At 37.0% G+C, this 20,800-nt stretch overlaps 1 protein-coding gene across 1 annotated transcript in view; it reads left to right on the top strand.

Moving 5' to 3' along the window:
• The window catches only part of RP1 (RP1 axonemal microtubule associated), a 173,898-nt gene that overhangs the window by 87,757 nt on the left and 65,341 nt on the right, over positions 1–20,800 (top strand). Inside the window, exons 27-34 of the mRNA XM_074146784.1 lie at positions 578–659; positions 2,803–2,858; positions 3,014–3,046; positions 8,907–9,076; positions 15,452–15,671; positions 17,037–17,191; positions 18,522–18,735; positions 20,086–20,276. Of these exons, the coding sequence (XP_074002885.1) occupies positions 578–659; positions 2,803–2,858; positions 3,014–3,046; positions 8,907–9,076; positions 15,452–15,671; positions 17,037–17,191; positions 18,522–18,735; positions 20,086–20,276 (1,121 nt within the window). The remainder of the gene's footprint in view (positions 1–577; positions 660–2,802; positions 2,859–3,013; positions 3,047–8,906; positions 9,077–15,451; positions 15,672–17,036; positions 17,192–18,521; positions 18,736–20,085; positions 20,277–20,800) is intronic.

Genomic DNA, 20,800 nt, shown 5'->3' with positions numbered 1-20,800 from the left:
TCACTGGCCCTGGATACTTGGATCCTCAGTTTTCCCAGTTACAGTCTCCTAGACATGCAAAGCCCCTCCAAGGCTGCAGCCGCAGTCCATTTGCAAATGAGAGCAGTAGTCTTAATGATTTGTTAATTAATATGCTACAAGAATATGCAATAACAACTTCACTCACAGAGGACCAAAATTCCAGCTTTCGTACAGATCTCACTTAACTGCATAAACAGATTTATCCAAACATCCTTGTGTGCCTGATCACAAGGAATGTAAAGATGTAGGCTGGGATGTGAATGGTGTTGGCAGCTCACAGATGTATGCATATATTTATCTTCAAGGAAAAAAACCCCCACCCATCTTAAAATTAAAACAGAGCAAGGCAGAGAAGAATTAACACTGTACCTCTTGCAAGAGACACAGAATAATAAAGCTTTCATTCTGCTAATGTATCTTATCTATTTAGCCGAGCTCTGTCTTAATATGGCCTGTGTTTCTGCTGGAAGAAGATAATCTGGGCTTTTTTCTTTAAATTTATTTTAAAAAAATGCATTATTTCACATGGTGATAAACTTTCGTCATTTCAACACAGGCAACGGATGGTTCCTGAATAAGATTGTCATCAAGCATAAAGAAGGAGAGGAAGCTCAGGAGGTTGTATTTCCTTGTAATAGGTATGCCATTCACGGAGAAAAGGAATTTGTTACACAACCAGCAACCTAAGGAAAAATTGCAGAACAAGTGTGTGCACATAACCTAGATATACGAGCAATGACCGAGTTTTTCAACATACAAGGGATGCAAAACTTTGTCGTTTAAGACAAAGGACAAAGTTGCTGTATTGGTATAGGAAGGAGTCATAGCCTAATGACCAAAACTAAATGTTCCATAGGAGAAAAGGGGCATTGATCTTTCTTTTATCTCAATTATACAGAGACCCCATGAAAATAAATAAGCTTCCAGTTCTCAATCTTTTTAAAAGTATTATGTGTAAAGGTCTAGCTGTACGGATTTTGGTCAGTTTCTCTTTCTCACTGAAAACCTTATACATGTTCTGGAAATATTTGGAAAGATCTTTAACTTTTCTCCTAAGGAAGAGCTACAATATTTCCTTTCATTTAGTAAACCTCTACTTGTCTGTCTTACTAGGTCTAGAATTTTGCTGCCATGGGCAAAATTGGAAAATGTTCAACTTTCTCAGTTCTAACAATTACTAAACAACCTGTTTTTCCAGATTTTGTTATTAACAGAGCCAAGTGCAACCTGAGCTTTTAGCAGTCATTGGCATGAATCACATGGCTATAACAGAAAAAAACCCACCCATAAAATAAGATAATAGATGAAAGTAAGGATTTGTGTGTGTTATTCTATATTAGTATATTTAATACAGTAGAAATAATTTGAAGGATTGTAATTTAGATCAAGATAATTATCTTCTGTAGTATGTGGTTTCTGGAATTTATGAGTTTGGGTTACATGGCTGAAATAGTTTTCATGTTATTTTGGGCACTGTGCCTTAAAGTCTTGAAAATCTTTAGATGTTCAGTAGAGAGTTCTCCTCCTCTAGGAATCCTACCTGTTTACAAAAAAACAGAGTTTCAGCTTGCAAGGTTCCTGGAAATGACTAGCCAAGAACCATTTACTCCTCTCAGAACTTCTATTTCAATTATGAGGTTTTCGGTTTAGTTTTCCTTTTTGGCTATTGGGGTCTTTACTTGGTTTGGTGTACATTAAAGATGGTTATTGAAGAGTAGATGAATAAGACAATTGTTTCTTTAATTACAAGGAGATTTTATGAGACTTCTCTAAAGGGAGGGATACTTAATGAAGACACTTGGGCTGTCTATAAAACTGGCTTGTCAAAAAAAATTATTAAGCTCTTAGAAAAAAGATTAGAGGCATTATATATAGAACTAGGGGAGGCCTGTCATTGCCTACAGTGTAAGTGTGCTGCCAACGTGTCAAAGTTTATGTTCTGTTTTTAGAAACTGCTACTGACCTTTTGTTTCTTAGGAGAGAATGAGGAGCCAGCTCACAAAAGTTAATCAAGCTATTTATTGCAACAATAGTTGAAATACAGTGGAATTTAGACTTCATGTATATGATATTTATTCACAGAGTTTTGTTATACACAAGAAGTGAGATATATTATGAACCCTTGGGTTTAAAGAAGTGCAGCATCAACATTGATTCAATAGAACAGAAGTTGATAATGAGCACATATTTATTTATTTTTAAATAAGTGAGATTGTTAAAGGCTGTAAAGTGTTATTATATCAGCAAGGGGGGATCAACTGAAGGAATATGGAGGTGTGCTTGCAGTGAAATGATATTGTAGGAAAGATCCTTAAATTCATCAGCATAAAAGGAAAATAAAAAGAGAAGTTCAATTCATTGATGCAGATCTACAGAAGCCTTAGAAACTTCCAGATCTGCAAGGGTTATATATCAAGTACAATGAATATAACTACTGCAGGTTATATACACCCCACCCTCCCAAATGTACAGTTGAGTCTCTGATCCTGAAAATATTTAGTGTTTCATATAATGTATTTCATATAGTACTATAGTACTTCATATAGCTACAATGAAAGTTCCTGTTTGCCTGGAGCAGTGAGCCAAATTCTCCTAATATGAATAAGGCCAACTATGATGAATGTATAAAAGAAAAATCGATCTAGGAAGTAGCTTCAAGGCATAATTTGATAAGAAATTATTAAAAAAAACAACTGTTGGAGGGAGCAAGTAATTGTCAGAGTACTTCTAAAATACTGATAATTGTTATTAATCTTAATATTTTTGTTTTTGCAATGAAAGATGGTTAGATGAATATCAAGATGATGGGAAAACTGAGAGGGAGCTAACTGCCCATAGTAAGTATTTTGTTAAAGAAAATTCATGTTATAACAACACAGTATATACTCCATGCCTAGTTATTACTGAAGAACCCTTCTGAATAAGACTGTAACTTAAGAAGGAAGGTGATAATAAAGCTTGTTCACATATTCTTTTCCTGTTCATATTTTAGAGGATGGCAATTCAAAGAAGGTATTCCTTAAAGGTAAGAGTTGTTTTTTACACCAATGTTTTTGCTGTGTGAATTTAATCTGCAAATCAGTGTTAACTGACAAATATGTGATATGTATATGTAAGCTATCAACTGTGGGAGAAAATGAAGACAAACTGGCTGGCAGTGGTCTACAGAAAGGACTAGGCCTTTATAAGTAACTGAGAAAAACATGCTGCTCATAAACCATTTCTGATTTTCTTTCTATTTCTACTATTCTGGCCTGAAATCAGCCAGGAATTCCTCTGAGAAGAGATTCAAGTGTTGTTTTGTTTATCCCAACATCACTGTCATTTAATACATGTGGACAGGTCCCCTAGCAAACATCATTGAGTTGAAAAATGTGTTGTGAAGTGTCAGTGGAAGCATTTTCAGGTCAAAATCCATCAGGGTATTCCCGAAGTAGCCAGAAATAATGCAGGCCTAAACTCCAAATCTGTTAGTGAAGCTAAACAGAGTATATGCATTCAGTTGAATTGTTTGAATTAATAAAAATATTTTAATAAAAAACTACCCAATCAGCTATTTTTATACCTACAAAGTCATCCCTGTCACTGTAAAACGCTAGTACTTCCCAGGTGTTTAAAATTTGAGGTACCATCTCTGTGTTTCTCCCTAACCAGAAAAGAGAAACAGATTGACACAAGTACCCTTATGAACATTTAACTGTCAATTCTTATTCTGTGTAACTGTGTCTGGGAACTGCACAGGAGAAACTAACTTAAAAAAAGTAACATTTACATTTGGCTCTGGAAACAGTGGGTTGCCTTCTGTAGGAGGAGTCCTGATCTTTTGATCTAATTCCAGTGTGAGTGAAAATTAAATCATTTGCATTCAATGAAACAGTTTAGCCAACAGCTTTATTGTTCCATGGCAACATGACTTTGACAAGTGGAGACTGATTAACTCAGGTAAGTAAAGGCTTTCTCACAGAGAAATTTGATTTTCACAAGAGTGACTTGGAACTGCACAGTTCAGAGATACAGCCATAATATCTATTTCACCTTATGTTCAGAAAACAGACTGTATTTTACTACTAATCTAAGTTTTCTTCCAGTGCAGCTTCATTCTTTATTGTGCTGTAATAAGCAGGCAGAGACACACAGACTCCCGAGAGGCAATTAGAGCAGTTAGACACCATATATTGATTATGAGGAGAAAGGAGTGGCTTATTCTTAATCAGTTTGTGAAATGTCACACTGTCAAGAATTCCAGGAGGACCCAAAGAGCGTGTGCTGATTTCTTAGGTTGAGATCAGACGTTCTGAATAATGAAGATACAAAGGAGAAGAACATTTTTAGGAACTATTCTGCCAACTAGCTATGCATTGGCTTAGCTTGAATTGCTCTTTAGACATTTTTGTTTTACCCAGGGTCTCATTCCAGTGAGGAACTGAGATAGGTGGGACATCGTGCTTTTATGCCTTAGGTAAAAAAGATGACGAGCAAGACTCATCTCAGAGTTCACAATTTAATTTGTGTTGTCCTACCAGTTATCTCATAGACCTTGCATGTGAAAAGGCTGAGCTTTATAGGAGGGTAACAATCACAAGAGGTTTGGAAGGGTGTCTTGTGCTCAGTTCTGTGTCAATCCATCATGACACGGTACGAGGGTGAGAGCTGGTAAGAGAAAATTCCAGAGATGTAAAGTCTTGAAAGAAAAAGTAATTGCCTTAAATTCTCCCAGCAGCTGTAGCAGTAAAGATTTCACATGGTAGAGCAGATAGTAGTGATAAGCAGTCCCTCTCACAGTGGAAGCAAAAACCTTCCATATAATACACATTTACTGAATAAGAGGCAAGCAGCAGTGCTGATATTAGAAAGCCAATGTTTTATGCATTCATGTCATCATATTTTGTACTAGCTGCACTCTGCAAGTGGGCTTCAGGGGAAAGTCATAACAAGTTGATTGGCGTAATTCAATGGTGTTTGGTGATTTTCCGAATAAGATCAATGTGCTTGGGTAAGGTCTATGACAAAGGTTACAAAACAAAACAGTAAGTCACCCCAAAGGTCAGAAATCTCATTCTCTTTGGATAATGCTTGTAAGATGTTCAACCACCTAGCCAAAGGAGAGAGTTTGAAAGTCATCTTTGCTAAGCAGGTTACTTGAAGGTTCTCAGTCCTTCTTCAGCCAGGCTGGTGTTATGCCAGCTTTAATGAGGTATGAGTCCCAGATCCCTTTGAACACTGCTGCTGTGTATGGATCCTGCCAAAATGCGGTATGCCCATATAAAGTTTTCCCAGCAACCTTTGTACGTCTGTAGATTAAGGAGAGGCTCTGGAAAATCAAGCACAGGAACAGATTTATTTCTATTATCTTGATTCCACCTTGTCTGTTTGATGCAGGAGAAAAAACAAGAGGGATTGCCTTGGTAGGGACGGTGGATAGCAGCTCTCAGCTCGCAAATGGTGAAGTTTTTCTAAGGGAGAATGGGACTTTACATCACTCTAAATGTTTCCTACATTGCAGAGAAATTTTATGACTTCCACCTTCCATTTTCTCTTTTCCCTTTCTGTCTCAAAATAGTTGGAGTATTGTAATAGCACATAGTAAAAGATTTTCTCTCAAAGCAAGGAGACAAAGCACACTATATTCCAATGTTGCCCACACTGCACAGTTAAAAGGAGCTGGGTTCCTGTTATGTGATTCGTGTAGGGTGATCTGTGGTATTGTGGGCTTTTATTGGCGGTACATAAAATATGGTTCAACACTAATGAATTGACCTCAGTTAATAGATATTTCTAGGTTGGCGTTTCTTGTGTCGTGCAAGGTTGTTAGCATTAAGGTTTATAGAAAATTCATAAGAAAAGAGAAAATATGCAGTAATCTCTTCCATGGCTTCTTTTGGTTTTAAGTTATTCCCTACCTTGCCAGTATTTGCTGATGGGATAAGAATAACCACAGAATTCCCAAATTATAAATGGATTGGTCCTGCTTCTAAAAAGCAATGACAGTATATATTGCCAGTTGGAGGCTGGATTTCCTAAGAAAATAAAATAAACAGACTGACCGCTCTGCCTCAAGGCAACACAAATATCTACAATCTCTGGGAAGTAAGCAACCTGATCCTACATCTAGCAAAATGTGAATGCCATTCTAGGTCTTAAGACCAAAAAACACCAGAGTAAAAAAACTGGAATAATGATTGTAAAAACAATGGTGTCAATCCTCTAAAAACATATAAATTGTTCATATTTTCAAACAGAAAAAAAAAAAAGGCCTTCCTTTTTCAGTTTTCTGAATTACATTACAAAATATTGACTTTATGTTTTACCTTGCCCAGTTTGCTATGTGCAGGAGTCACTGCAGGTTTGATTTTCACTGTTTTGCTGCAAGCACCTTTCAGGTTCCAAATTAGTGATTAGAAGACTTTCTGGAAGGAAAAGGACCCCTGCATCTAATGTATCTCTGGATACATCCCTGTAATGTGAAATCAGATCCTTCGTTATATTAGTTCAGAAGAGAAAGAATTCTGAGACTTTTTTCACAAAAGTTGTTTTCCCACCACCATTCATTTTAGTAGTTGTCATACTGATGTCTCAAAGAAAAAGACTACAGCTTTATATATAAGCTAGAAGTACAATAATGCACACTAGTCACTCTGAAAAGAAGCTAACGCAGTTCAGTAGTATCAGGGGAAAAGTCTCTTTTGGCCACATATGAAACACAGAAGATGACCTACTCAAGCCCAGCTATCTGATTTTCAGAACTTACTGGGGACTTCAGAATATCTCAAAAAGAGATATAGAAATCACTGAACACAGTGTGTATTTGGCATCAGTCTCCTGTCTGGTCTAGCCATCCTTACCAAACAGCTGTCTAAGGGAATATAATATTAGACAAAACATTTTTATCTTATTCTGATATCAGCAGGTTAAATGAATTTGCTGAACTGACAGAAAATGCAGTCGGTCTGGGTTAGCTCAGTTACCAAATTGTAGAAGCATTAAAAGTAAATGTAGGAGAACAAACAGATGGTAAGAGGCCTTAAATCTGTTAACCACTGATTTGTTTCCTGGAAACCCCCCCAGCCAGTGTCTTAGCCTTTCTTCTGAAATAATAATTAAAAACAAAATCATGGATATTCATTAAAACACATCACCTTGCCATAAATACTTTCTGTAAATATGCGTCGTCTTTGAGCAAGGAACAGACAGTTATGCCTCCGTGCTTTCTCTTAACTTGGGGCTTGCTCTCTCTCCTGAAGCATATGGATATTACAGAGAGAAAAAAAACACATTCATTTGGGAAACACAGTAATGCAAAATTATCTAAATTTGCCCTCTGCTGTGTTCCTGGGATAGCCTTCAAAATCGGGCATGGTTGGAGAGGATAAGAGTTCAGGACTATGTTGGGAGTCTTTGTAAAAATTCAAATCTGTTCACAAACCCTTGGAGTGCTCAGGAAGAGCAGAAGCTCAAACGATGCTTGACTTCACCAAGTGTGACACCCTGAAGGGTACCACATGCCAACCTGGCACAAAGAGATAAAATTCAAGGCTGGCACATATATCAAATGACAAAAGTTCCTCATTAGGCAAAGTGTGGATCTTCCACGTACTACATCTGACTCATTCCTGGAAATGACCTCAAAAAAGAGTTCAGATGGAAGGATCCTTTCAGCTGGTGTGTTGCTCAGCAGACTGATTGCGAGATGCATATTTGCCTGCTGTTTTGTAGCTAAGCCCAGAAGAGTCAGATGTAATGCAGAAAAAGGTTCTATAACAAGGGGGAAACCAGAATTAGCTAAAGAAAACAGTGCAAAAAATGGGAAAAGTCATAAGTTAAGAAAACCAGACCAGGTTTTCACCCAATCTCCAACTCCAAGCAGGTGGAGGAAAACAAAAGGTATGAAAAAAGTACACAGCACTGTAAGAAAAAGAATCACATTCAGTTTATTTCTCAATTAAACTGTTCTAAACTTTATTTTGTCAGCACATTGTATTGTAGGCATACACACAATCACAAAATAGTTCTTTATATTAATGTCATTAGCAAATTATCATATTATCACAGTACCAGTCACAGTCTAAACATAGGCTTTTGATTTCCTTCCACTGTTAAGTGCCCTTTGCTGTGCAGGATCAAGTGTCTTTTCTACAAATAATTCATTTGGATTCAGGGAAATATTCACATTCAAGCAGTTAAGTAACTTTCTAATCTGTACTGCCCATCTAAGACACAGTATTTTTTCCACACTGGAATGGTTTTCTGTAGCTTCTTGGTGGCATTCTGGACTTCAAACAGGTCACCTACCAAAAAGAATCTCTGAAAGGCCCAATCCAGGAGCCGAGGTCAGTGCAAACACTTATTTGGAATTCCCTAAAGTTTGGATTCAGTCCTAATGGATGATCTGATCTTACAAAGGAGCAGACTGACCATGACAAATTAGGTTAAAAAAATCTGAGAAAATAGGTTTAAGTTTCATTGTTCAACTACTTGTGTATTAACCAGCAGTTCTTATAAATAGATCGCATACAAGTCTTTCAAAATGCTAGTTTTCCTTTTCATGTTACATACAAACACTTTAAGATTGGAAATGTAATAAATGAATTGCTGCAATTAAAACAACTATTTTGTCATAAAGAATGCAAAAATCTAGCCCTATATTCCTTTTCCTGCTTCCTTGGTGTTAATTTCTGTTTGTATATCCACTTCAACAGTTGTCTTATATCTATCAAGTCTTATTTAAATTATAATTATCATCAAGGGAAGGAATGTCTATTTGTATATTTTTATAAAATGTGGTATAGGTTCATAGTAATTTTTAAATTCTTTCTTGTAATAATAACAAAAACATCCATTACTCTCTGCCATTGATACTGAAAATGTCACATTTTTATTTTGCTTAGCGCAACAGTGGAGAGTGCAGGTTAAGACAGACGAAGATTCCCCAGAGCCACAACAGTGTAATAGGACCCTTGTGATTTATGGCTCAAAGGGCAAAAGTGATGAGCTTCTGCTTTCTCCACAAACCCCAGGATACGTGTGCTTTCTACCCAGAGCAACAGATGAATTCATTGTAAGTCATAAAGTACTACACATCGCTTATCATGACATTCCTCTCTAGCCAAATGATACATACATATATATATATGGAATGTTAGTTTGGCTGGTACAAATAATGCATTTACAAAGATGGAATGATGTAACTTTGGATCTTGGGTCATCTTCTGCTGGTAGTCCTGTTCTACTACAACCAGCCGCAGAGTTCTCTTGGAATTTTCAGTACCGTCACGTGTATGTATCATGGAGAAAAATGATCCCTTTTGTGAAATTTATTGCATTCATCAGTTCATCTTGCGTTTTTTCTAATTCTGTAAAGATTCTTGAGTTGCAGTTTATACAAAAGGCAATACAGAATTATTTGAGAATGCAGTAGATGAAGGATTGGACAGTATTCCCAGAGGACATAAACGGGCTTTTCTTTCCTTTATTTTAGTCTCTATAAAGTGGTCTCCACTCTCCCCCAAAATCGTTCTGTCTCTCAGGCCAGCAGGCAGAGATTTTCTGGATAATCATAAATCATAGGAGAATGCATTCACGCATATCAAAGTGTGATCAACTCTGAAGAAATAGCATATATATGGCCAGTACTAAAATCAACACTAACACAGTCCTGGCTACCTGTACACCTAACGTGCATCCTGCTGCTTTGAGAGGATTCATCTGAGGCATCTTTTTAATGTTCAAATTGTGTCCTGGCTTTCTAGGCTAAGTCACTGCAATTGTGTTGATTGGCATGAAGTGCAGCTTCAAGCCAGTGAGATGAGAGAAATCGCTTGCAATTCAAGGCAGTTTTATAAAGCTCAGAGATACATTTCAATGGCTGCAATAAACATTCTGAAAACAATGGCAAAGCTATGTTTGGAAAACGTTGTCAAAGCTTCTTCATAATGACATGATCCAGGCTGAATTTTTAATTTAAATAACAAGCTAAAGCAATTTGGGAACTTTACAGGGAGTAAATGAAAAGATAAATGGCACTTGTTAAAGACAAGAAAGCAGCTGCTTATCAGAAAACACTCAGGAAACACACTGAGCAGCAAAAGGAGCTTCCTAAGCCATTGACATAAACTAAAGAGGTCAGCAGAGGCAGAATGTATGTACGGAGCAACCACATCAGCTGGCTGAATTTTGGCAAGCGTCATTCCATAAGGCATTCCATCTCTGCTACATCCAACTTGTTGGTAATTTCCTAAATGGCATGTATTCCTTGTTAAGATTGCCTAATTTCAGTGACTGAGTATCATGCTGGGAGAAATTAGTATTGTTATGTGTCAGTTGCGATTGTCCCTCATAGTCTACCATCCAAGGTACCACATCCATCGTACTGGGCTTCCACCCCAACAGCTTTCTAAATGCTAGTTCATACTTTGGATTGGCTTTGGGTTAATGCCTACATTTCCCCTTAGCTATTTGTGTCCTTGTTTTTGTTGCTTTGTATAAAGCAGTTAATACTATTTGAGCACTGTTTACTGTGCATGAAATTTTGTCTCTTTGCCACATTGCTTACAGCATTTTACAGTTTTGTGGCATTCTAAGGAAATTAGAATAGTGGGTCTGATATAAAGGAGCATTTGGGGATTCACAGATGTCTTCATAACTCCTTTCATATCTTCTTTAGGTGGTTCAGTTAACAAACCCAGGGTTTTTTAACTCTACATATCTTTGTTCTTACTAAGGCTATTCAAAAGAATGCAGAAGCTTTGCTCGTGTTCTCCCACTGTAGCAGCAGGCTGGAGGCATGAGCATGATGTCACAAGGAGGACAAGCTGTGGATTCAGCTCTCCAACGAGCAGGAGCAAACGAACTTTTAAACCCCCCAAGATCCTGGTCCTAGACAAATGTCCTTAGTAATACAGTGCAGTAAAAGGAACCACAGGTTATGTGCTACAAGCAGCTGATATTGTTTTGAAACAGTGAGCTTAATTTTGATCTCAGAGATACATTTATCGCACACTGAGGACAGGAAGGCATGTAAATTCCTGATTTTCCAGGTGCTCTCACACAAATGTATGCACAGATGTGTATTGTGTTCAGAATGATTATTTGATCCAAAATATTTCTAACACACTCCTGTGAAGGAACAGGTGTAGTTTAATTGCACATAGCAAGCGTAAAGAATAAATTGTTAAAAGAGATAAAAAAGCAGCATGCTATCAGGTACAGTTGTTGGGTTTCAGTTGTCTCAGGCGTCTGTAGTACAGTGGATGAGCTGCTTAAATAAGAATAAATTCAATTAGAACACCTTAATTGTAATAAATACATTGAGAAATAGGTGAATGTGTCAATGTTACTGAGTCTGCTGGGAGTTCTAGCGCTGAAGATAGCATGGCAAGAAACCGTGCCATCTCCAATGAACAAACACATTGAAAAATAACTGGGAAAATGAAAGTAAACTGACAGTGCAGTAGTAGAATTTTTTTCCTTGATATTCTGGTGATGATAGAAATCAATTGTTGATTTCATGTGGAATGAGTAAATTTTTAAAGTATATATATCTTTCTCCCAGTCATCAGTGTTTCTTGGTTACTAACAGAGTAAGCTTGTCAGAGCATCTTAGTGTATCGTGCACATTCTGTTTTCCAAAGACTCATAAAATCCAGAGGTATATCAACTGCGAGATCACGAGATTGGAATCCCTGAAACTACTTTCCAAAGCACTAGCCGAGGTAGTATGAGATGAGCAATAGAGCTCTGCGAGTAGGACTCTTCGTAAATACATAACGAATACAGAATGTGTTTTGTGCTAAGGACTATGAGGGTGACAGAAAACTGTAAATCACATAATGCAATATTCCATGTGTTTTCCACAGTATGAGAAGATGCTCCAAACAAAAAGCAGCTGGATTTCTGGAGATCCTGACAGAAAGCCATTCAGTTGAATTTTAGGATTCTTTGACCACACCCTTTTAACTCTTTTAACTAGAATAATTAATGTTTGGGGGGTTTTTTGTTGTTTGTTTGTTTGTTTGTTTTTAACAGTGAAGTGATAGAAAATGTAACTTAAATGTGCACCCAAACAGTAAATTTTACATGGCTTTAGTTACCTTAGGCATGATGTCTTTGGAGAAGCCCTGTATGAGTCAAAAAGGAAAAGATTTAAAATATGAAATTCTCTAATCATCTTCATCAGTTATCTGTCTCTGAGATCTTCAAAACTCCAGGGAATTTGCCAGAGCATCCTCTTGATTATAAGACCTATGCTCTTTCAATCATGTAATTGAAAAAATATTGTGTTGTGTAGTACATGACAAATCACATCCAACTCAGCTTAGATTTAAGTACTGGATATTGCACGAAACTGTTCAGAAGAAATAAATGTGGAAAAATTAATTAGGAAATTATAATCATGACTAAAAAACAAGGTAAAGTGTTCTCTTGCAAACATTCTGCAAACTTAAACCAGGATATTCACTGGTTATATACTTTGTGATGGATTATTTGTCTCTGCTTTGAAGTTCATGTTACATCAATTAATAGGCATCAATGGAGGGGAAAAAACAATTATGGGATCAAAGATAGGATATCATATTCCAAAGGGAAACTGATCATATTAAATTGCTCAGAGAAGGATTACAAGAATGATGTAATGGCAATGATCTGTTACAATGATGGAGCTGAATAGAAAGGCTAATAATGACCAGAACTGAGGGGGGAAAAAACTAAAGCCCTGAAAAATGGTGAAATACCTAATACACTCAACTGAATACTGTTGGTGTTGTTTAATTCCATGGATCATAGACAGATGCCTTTCAAAGGCAGTCAGAGAATTAATTGAAATTATGATTCTAGAAACAAATGGAAAAATAGTGGCTTTTAAACAGTCTGTCCTGTATTCTGAAGTTGTTTTCCTATATATCTCATCTGTGCATTTGCTACAAGGATTATAACACATGTCTTTGTGACAATTTAGAAGCTCAGAGAATTGCAAATTTGGATAGCAGAAGACAAAGTAAAATGTGAGGTACAGCTTGCCCTGTCATATAAAAAGAACAAAGTTCTGTGATGTTGCAACTCCAAACCAGAGACCTTTATGGAACAAGTTGTGAATGGTATTTACAGTAGCTGTGTGATACAGTCATGAGGTCCATCTACAAGAAAGAAAATCCGCAGGCAGTAATTTTACAAGTCAGAAGTCTGATTCTGAAAGAGAAGCAGCAATAACTTTGTTGCCTGTGAAGGAACTGTAGTTTAGATGGGTGAGGAACCTATGTGCTCTCCTCTCACTGAACCCAACTTAAACTGCTAAGTTTAATGAGACCAATGCATATTTTAGGAGAATTAGATCACAGTACACCATAGCTAATGATATCCTTTGCAGCATACACAGCATGCGTGAAAAGCTCTTGACAAGAAGTTCTGTCCATGTATTTCCCTTTTCATGGCACAACAGCAGAGATCTATCACATCTGTGAGGATGTGATAGATCCAAGGGGCGTAATGTCCCTCACGTGCATCATAGTCTGGGACAGCGTTAAGTTCTGTATTCATGGTGGCACACAGACAGGCAGGGCGGGCTAGGCTTGGAGAGAAGATGAGTCTGCTGCCTTCCTCAGTGTAAAGCTACTGCTGTGTGTGGCCTTTGTGGGTACTGTGGAGTTACAGTTCAGGAGCTGAGAGATTCCCTGCAGCCTCGGGGCTGTTGAATGGACAGTAAGAAAGACTTCTTCACTGGTCCTTAAAGAACAATGCCTTGAATCTTGAAATTTTGTAGGACTGGCATGACAACCACTTATAACACCTTAAAAATTTCAGACTGGAAGGGATCTTTTAAGTCATTGAGTGCAGTCCCTTCCTACCATAGGCCTCTCTTCATGAGTTCTACATCATAAAAATCAAGCTCCTGTAAAATTATTTTGGCAGGTTGCTTTATTTCCAATTAACTGTTCCACTTCATACTCTGATGTTTTACTATTTCTCATCTGCATAATTATTATTAATGAGGGTGGCCAACTCTCTCCCCAAATGACAAAATCACACTTTTTATATGGTTCCTCCAGAATAAGAGTAATAACATAGCTGATACTTCCCTACATGTATGTGTCCACTGTGCAAAGGCACATGAACTAGCTTTAAGCAAGCTGGGTCAGCAGTGAAGGGCTGTCAGGTGCAGAGCTCCGTTGAGAAGCACAATAAATTCATCTACTAGGAGTTCTGTAGTCTGTCTTAGGAGCCAGTCTGCTGGTGATGCTGCTGGTCCCAGAGCACGACTGTGTAAGACTAACTTCAGTTTCTTACTTTGGTGCTACTGGGTGCACAAAGGATTTATTTCCCGGCAACAGTCACCAAAGCTTACGTTGTGACTAGTCTGGGAAAAAAAAAGCAATATGAGAGAAGAACAAGGAAACTGGCAACATTTTCTGGTTTGATCCTTCTTAAAAGTAATTGTTAGCTTTTAAAAATAATAGTCCTGTCTTGTTTAACTAAAAAATCACTTCCCACCCTGTCTTTCTTGCAGTTGCCCAGTGAAAGGCTGCATCGCTCCTCTTCCTGGTGTTCAGAAGACTTATCACGCAGTGGTTAATGTCCTGCAGATCATTAGTGCTTGATGTAGTTTAATCACCCCAGCTCCCACATTCCTAGGTTGGATGGTTTAACCAGGTCTCCCAAAAGCCCACAATCAGGCTGCCTAGAGAGGTGGTGGAGTCTCCGTCTCTGGAGACATTCAAAACCCGCCTGGATATATTCCTGTGCAACCTGCTCTAGGTGGACCTGCTCTGGCAGGGGGGTTGGACTAGATGATCTCCAGAGGTCCCTTCTAACCCCGTATGATTCTGTGATCAGCAACCAGATATTGAATTTCCCACATGCAGTATAGGAACAGGCCTGTGTTGTTCTACATAGTTGTTTCTGTAACATTTGTGATTTACTTTTATGCAGGAACATCTCTTCTTTTTTCCAAAGAATTGGTTATATATAATGTAATTTCATGTTCTAAATCCAATAATTTTGCAAATAAGAATTTAGTTAAAACTTTCTAGGCTCATGGTAATTATCATTAATTTTAATACCTCACTCAACTGCTCATATCAGAACCTTTAATTGTAAGTTAATGCTCCCCTTAAGCAGCAGGGTCAAAAATTTACATGTTACCTTTTTTCTAAAGAGCTTAAATGCACAGCTGTTTCTAATTGTAACCTTGACTCACCTAAAGGTAGATTATTATGCTCACAATACTAATAAGGGAACAGAGGAAAATAAGAGAGGCAATCTCACCCATGATCCTACCATGAAAAAGAGGAGGATTGGTTCCCTCATCATGTTTATTCCAGCCTTCAATTCAGTGTTTCCATTGGTCAATGTTAAGTTAAGGAATTCTACACCGTTTGGGAAAATCTCTGTAAGTGAACCAGCCCTGACAGTACTCTCTTCCTTGTGACATTTTTTGTAGGTTGAGACTGGAGATCTGGGAGATGTATACAAGATTCGGGTCAGCTGTGATGAAGTGCCAGGCTTTGAGGGTTGGCATCTGAAGTCTTTTCACTTAGAAGAATTACGTACAAATCAGGAACTGAACTTTGACTGTAAGTGCTGGCTCTCTCTTAACAGAGAAGAAAAGGAGCTGGTGAAAGAATTCCCTGCAGTCAATGAGGATCAGAAAACTTTACCAGGTAAAAACAGTGAGAAGATATAAACAAGGTAAACTAACCTCTTGAAAAGAAGTCAGTGCCACAGATATAATAGGGCACTTTGTCTGAATTTGGTATCTTTAGTGGCTCTACTGCAACTGTCTTCATACGTGCACTGCAAAAATGCTGAGCACTTAAAAAAATCTTAATTTGCCAATTAAGCCATATTTCATAGTTGCTAAATCTTCTGTATGATTCTACGTGGGCAAAACTAAACAATATGACTATACTATTTAAAGACAAAGCATATTTTCAAAGCCATGGAAATTATTTGTAGTAGGCTTACTATTGAATTATTTAGCTTCTAATAGCTTTAGTAGGCTTACTTAGCTTATAATAGCTTTTGTTACTAACACACGTATCAGAAGTAATCCTCATTGTACAAAAAAGTTTTTTGATTTTCCCTAAAGACTATTTTTTGACATGCTGAGAGTTTCCGAGTATATTCAGAGATGCACTTGGAATATGAAACCCTATAGAAGTACTACATTTGTTCAGAAAAGTTGGCAGTTACACGTGAGATAAAAGTAATTAGAGACATGACTGCTTTTCTAAAGTTCTAGAAGTTCTGCTCCCTGAATACTTCAAGCCTATTCACAAACTTAAAAGAAACTATAGCATTATGTTAGTTAAATGTTAACTCAGCAGGACTGTACATTAAAATGACATTTGAAAAATTTTGCTTATTCTTTTTGTATGAGTATGAATACATATGCAACATAATGATCCTTCTCAGAAGAAAATCCAATCTGAGTGTGCAGAAATGCATTTATCCAGGAGTACCATAGAGGCAAAAAGTTTATACTTCTTGTTGTGCACCTTGAACTTTTAAGTGCATTTTATAAATTTTTATACTTGTGTGTCATGTCATGCATCGAGATGCTATGCTACGTCTCTGCTGTTCTAATTTATGTAAACTTTACATAGTGTCTTATTCTTTGACCTGTGAACGTTATTATCTACTGCAAAGATAATTCAGTTCCTAACAGTCCCTGAACAAACTCAGATGAATCCTTATTTTCCAGATCTTGCACAGTAAAATAGAATTGGGCAGAATTTGTCTAGATTTTAGTAGCTCTAAGGTGCATAACTCTAAATTGTCCAAGTCCAATTTCCTTTGAATTTCTAAGGAAATTAATGGAAAGTCTTCACTGAGCTTAGCATAAAGAGATCAGATTCATAAAGAGTAACCTGACTATTTCAATCACCACGTAGCAGATTTTTGGGTAGCTGCAGAAATGAAAACAAGCAAGTAGCCTTATTAAATACTCTGCGCTGCGGTTTTCTTTTAAGTACACCTTGTACACAGTCATCTTTATTTAAACTTTTTTTTTTCTTTTTGTACAGTCTATAAGTATGTTGTCTCTGTACATACTGGTGACCGCTGGGGAGCAGAAACTTTTGCAAATGTTTCTATCACTCTCTATGGCAAAAGAGGGGACACAGGTGTGAGGAAACTTCGTACATCATTAGCAAAAGGAAGAAAATTTCAAAGGAATAAGGTAATGGCACCAAAATGTTGTCTTATGTGTGCGGGGGTTAGCACTGCATTAAGTATCGCTTAATGCCTGCTCAGAATACATCTTGCAACAGATGAGCAAGAATTTGAAAACAGAATTTATCTTCCGGATTTTTGCAGTAGACCAACACCAGTGTAATTTCCTTCTTGTACAAGAGCTTCCCCACATGATAATAAAGGCTCCACGTGAGCACACGGAAAGCAGATTACTGGGGAGAACCTCTGTGATCACACTTCTTACTTCTTCCATTCCAAATATAAGGCAGCGCGGGTAGCAAAAAATTGGTAATCAGTGATTCAAAATAAGTTACAGAAATTGCTGTGAGACTTTTGCAATCAGTGATGTTTCTGTAACCACAATCCCACATGAAACGCTAACTCAATATCTAGTCAGTAAGTTTAGACAAGAGACAAAAATTCCACTTAGAGAAGTGAATGCACATAAAACCAATGTTTCTAGGTGACCAATAACAATAAAATTCTTCTCTTGTGTATTAGGCTTTCCTTTGAGAGGTTCACTCACTGAACATTGAAGTTTGAAAAAAGTGCACTACCAAGATGTACATTGTCAAGGAGATTCTTAGATTTCTGTGAAATTATTTCATTAGACAATTATCACATTATTTAGTAGGGTAAAAGTAGAATCAATAACAAACTGAGAGAATTTCTAAATTTTATTTCTGTGTATATCTCCTGGCTATGCCTATATACAGAAAATAACACTCCACAGTAATTATTTTATTTACCTTCATGCATAGATTTATTCCCTAAAATGCTAAATTTAAAAAGTTTTTTCATTAAAAAAAGTATTTTCATTTTGCAAGAAAAACAAAACCACAGGCTTTTCTGACTATTGGAGAAGAATTCATAAGCTATTTGGGAGTGAGGCATACTCTTTTTGGATTTCTAACTTTTCTTCAGGTCTATTAATCTAGTTTTGTATGATAAATTTTAGAAACTAGAAGTACCCTGAAAGATAGAAATTTGATTAGAACCAAAATATTGTCATAACTGTTTGAGTGTCAGAAGGTTGAGGTAGATGCATTTTAATGTAAATGAAATGATTGATGAAATGATCCATATTGTCCAAAGATAAAATGAAGTTACAATGCGTCGCTAATGATGAATGTGGGATTCAATGTTAGGTATAAACAGTGTGTGCTTTCTTAGATTCAGAGGGGAGATTTTATATTAAATATTACAAGAAAAAAAGACAAATTTTAAATCTTCAGCTGAATCCTGGACTACATTTTCCCCAAAGTTCAAGGAAACTCAGGTCCAAGCTCTGTTTTAGTATTTCCCTTCCCTTGCAGGTGGACTCATTTTTGGTGGAAGCTGTTTCTCTAAGTCATTTGCAAAAAGTGGTCGTAGGACATGACGGAGAAGGCTACGGGGCTGGGACGTACCTGAAGATGGTAACAGTCAAGGAATCACAAGACTCAGACAAAGAATGGGTCTTCCCATTGTGGAACTGGCTTGATACTCATCTGGGATTATGTGAGACTGTTTGTGAGATTGTGACAGTTGGTAAGCTCTTCTGCAAAACTGGCCTGCCTGTTTCTAGATACATATATTTTAATTTGGCTACAGCTCTTTTCGATATCTATAGTATCTTTCTTTTACTGAAAATGTGTATTTTCAGTTTGATCTTACTGTTATAGCAAAACCACATCTGGTAAGGTCAAAGGTAGTAAAATTCCATTTTATCAATATGTTGTGTACGTAACACTTGCTTTCCAAATTAAAGATAGCATACTGCAGTGAAAGATTTAAAGCAGATTAGAGTTTGGGATGTGTGCCTCGTGGGGTTAAGTAGCTAAAGTTTTATGTACCACTTTTCAGGCAGCTTAGGATCTCATTTGAAATCCAGAGAAAAGTTACTTTAGTGAAATGAGCCTAGCCTTTACCTGGGGTGTTACTTCACAGCACAAAGCAGCAGTTCTGGTATGCTCAATTTCTGCTCATCTCCAGCCTACTACACCACCATTTGTGCAAATCTAAACCTGGGTGTATTTGGGAAAAGAACACTTGCAGCAGGACCTTTAGTCATTAAGAAATAGTAGAAAGGACTCCTTCCTTCAATCCTGTGAAAACGATCCCATGTAAATAAACGAGCTACAAAAGTTTGTCCAGAGGGAGTAAGACAGCTTAAAAACATGAGGTGCCCATCGTAGATACGCAGGTATTCAGTTGTGTGGGGTTTCTGAGTTGTAGAAAGTACATTTTACTGAGATGTTCCTTTTTATTCAATCATTTTCATTTCCCATAGAATGGTTAAAACAGAATGAAAATGAAAGATAACAGAAATTAATGAAGAAAAAGAGAGGGAGATAGTCATATTGATCTTTTGAGGATCTGGCAAATATTTTTGTATGTTTATTATCAGTTTACCCGTCAGTCTTGCACTATTACAGAACGTACTATATTTCTAGGTATGATTTAGTTACAAGCGGAGTTCATTAGTGTTATTCATTTTGCATTAGGTACCTACATGCTACAGATGGCTGGTGCTTCTAAGTGATAAATTGGTTTTAGTAACATCGATTGCTTTTTTAAAGAACAATTAATTAGACCTCTAAAAGTTGACTGAATGTTCTCTTAGCAATTACTTCCAAACATGACAAGGAAAACACCTCAGCATCAAGAAAATACCTCTGAAACTAAATTTAAAAATACAGAAAGAACATTAAGCTGTTAAATTCTTGGCAAAAAGTATAATAAAGGTATTGGTGTGTTATTCTTAGTGAACTGTTGCTATAGATACAACATAACCCGCAAATAGGGTTTTTTTGTGTACCATAAAGGCTATGGTCCTGCTATATCGTGCCATTCTCTCATGCTGTCATCTTTCCTCTTTCTCTTTGATAATTTTTAAAGGTAGAAGATTGACTTCTAGTCCTAAACTGCCTGAAATCAACATGAAGCCATCAGGTCTCTGGATAATGGACATCACTGGATCTGACTTGAGCAATGAAGAAGATCCAATATGCCTTTCTTTTATCTTCTATGGCAACCTGAGTCGCAAAAAGTTTCCACTTCAAGTTACAGGAAAAGGAATTCAGATCAAAGTATTTCAACCTTTCTCTATTGAAAGAAAAGCCTAAGAATCATGTGGCTGATAACCCACTTAATTCTGAGATAAATGGTTTCTTTAAACTAAACTGCTAAATTGATTTTTAAGTCCTCTGTGTAGTTTGGCACAAGTCATCATTTTTTTTTTTGTAGGTAGTAACGCTGTCACTTGAACAATGGTTTTTGAATGAGCAGGTTCTTCCAGTGTCTCATACTGAGACATTCAATTCCCTCATAGTGAGGGAATTGGTCCCTTGGTGCATATCACAGTATATGCCACGCTGCAGGTACTGATTTACAGGTTTTGTTGATCTCAGAGGTAAGTAATTTGTAAACATCCAATATGCCATAGGATACTATAGAGCTTTTGGGGACGATGATAGAGAAGGAAGAATCATAAATGAGATGAAACTTAAAGAAAGTTCATTTTTCTCTTTCATGTAATATATACATCCCTGCTACCACGTTTCTTTGGGCTGCCTTTTTTTACATGGTTTCTCTCTCTTTTTTTTTTTGCCTG

This window comes from Numenius arquata, chromosome 4 (genome assembly GCF_964106895.1).
Source record: "Numenius arquata chromosome 4, bNumArq3.hap1.1, whole genome shotgun sequence".
NCBI lineage: Eukaryota > Metazoa > Chordata > Aves > Charadriiformes > Scolopacidae > Numenius > Numenius arquata.
The sequence above is the reverse complement of the archived record's forward strand: the minus strand, read 5'-3'. Positions and strand labels throughout refer to the sequence as shown.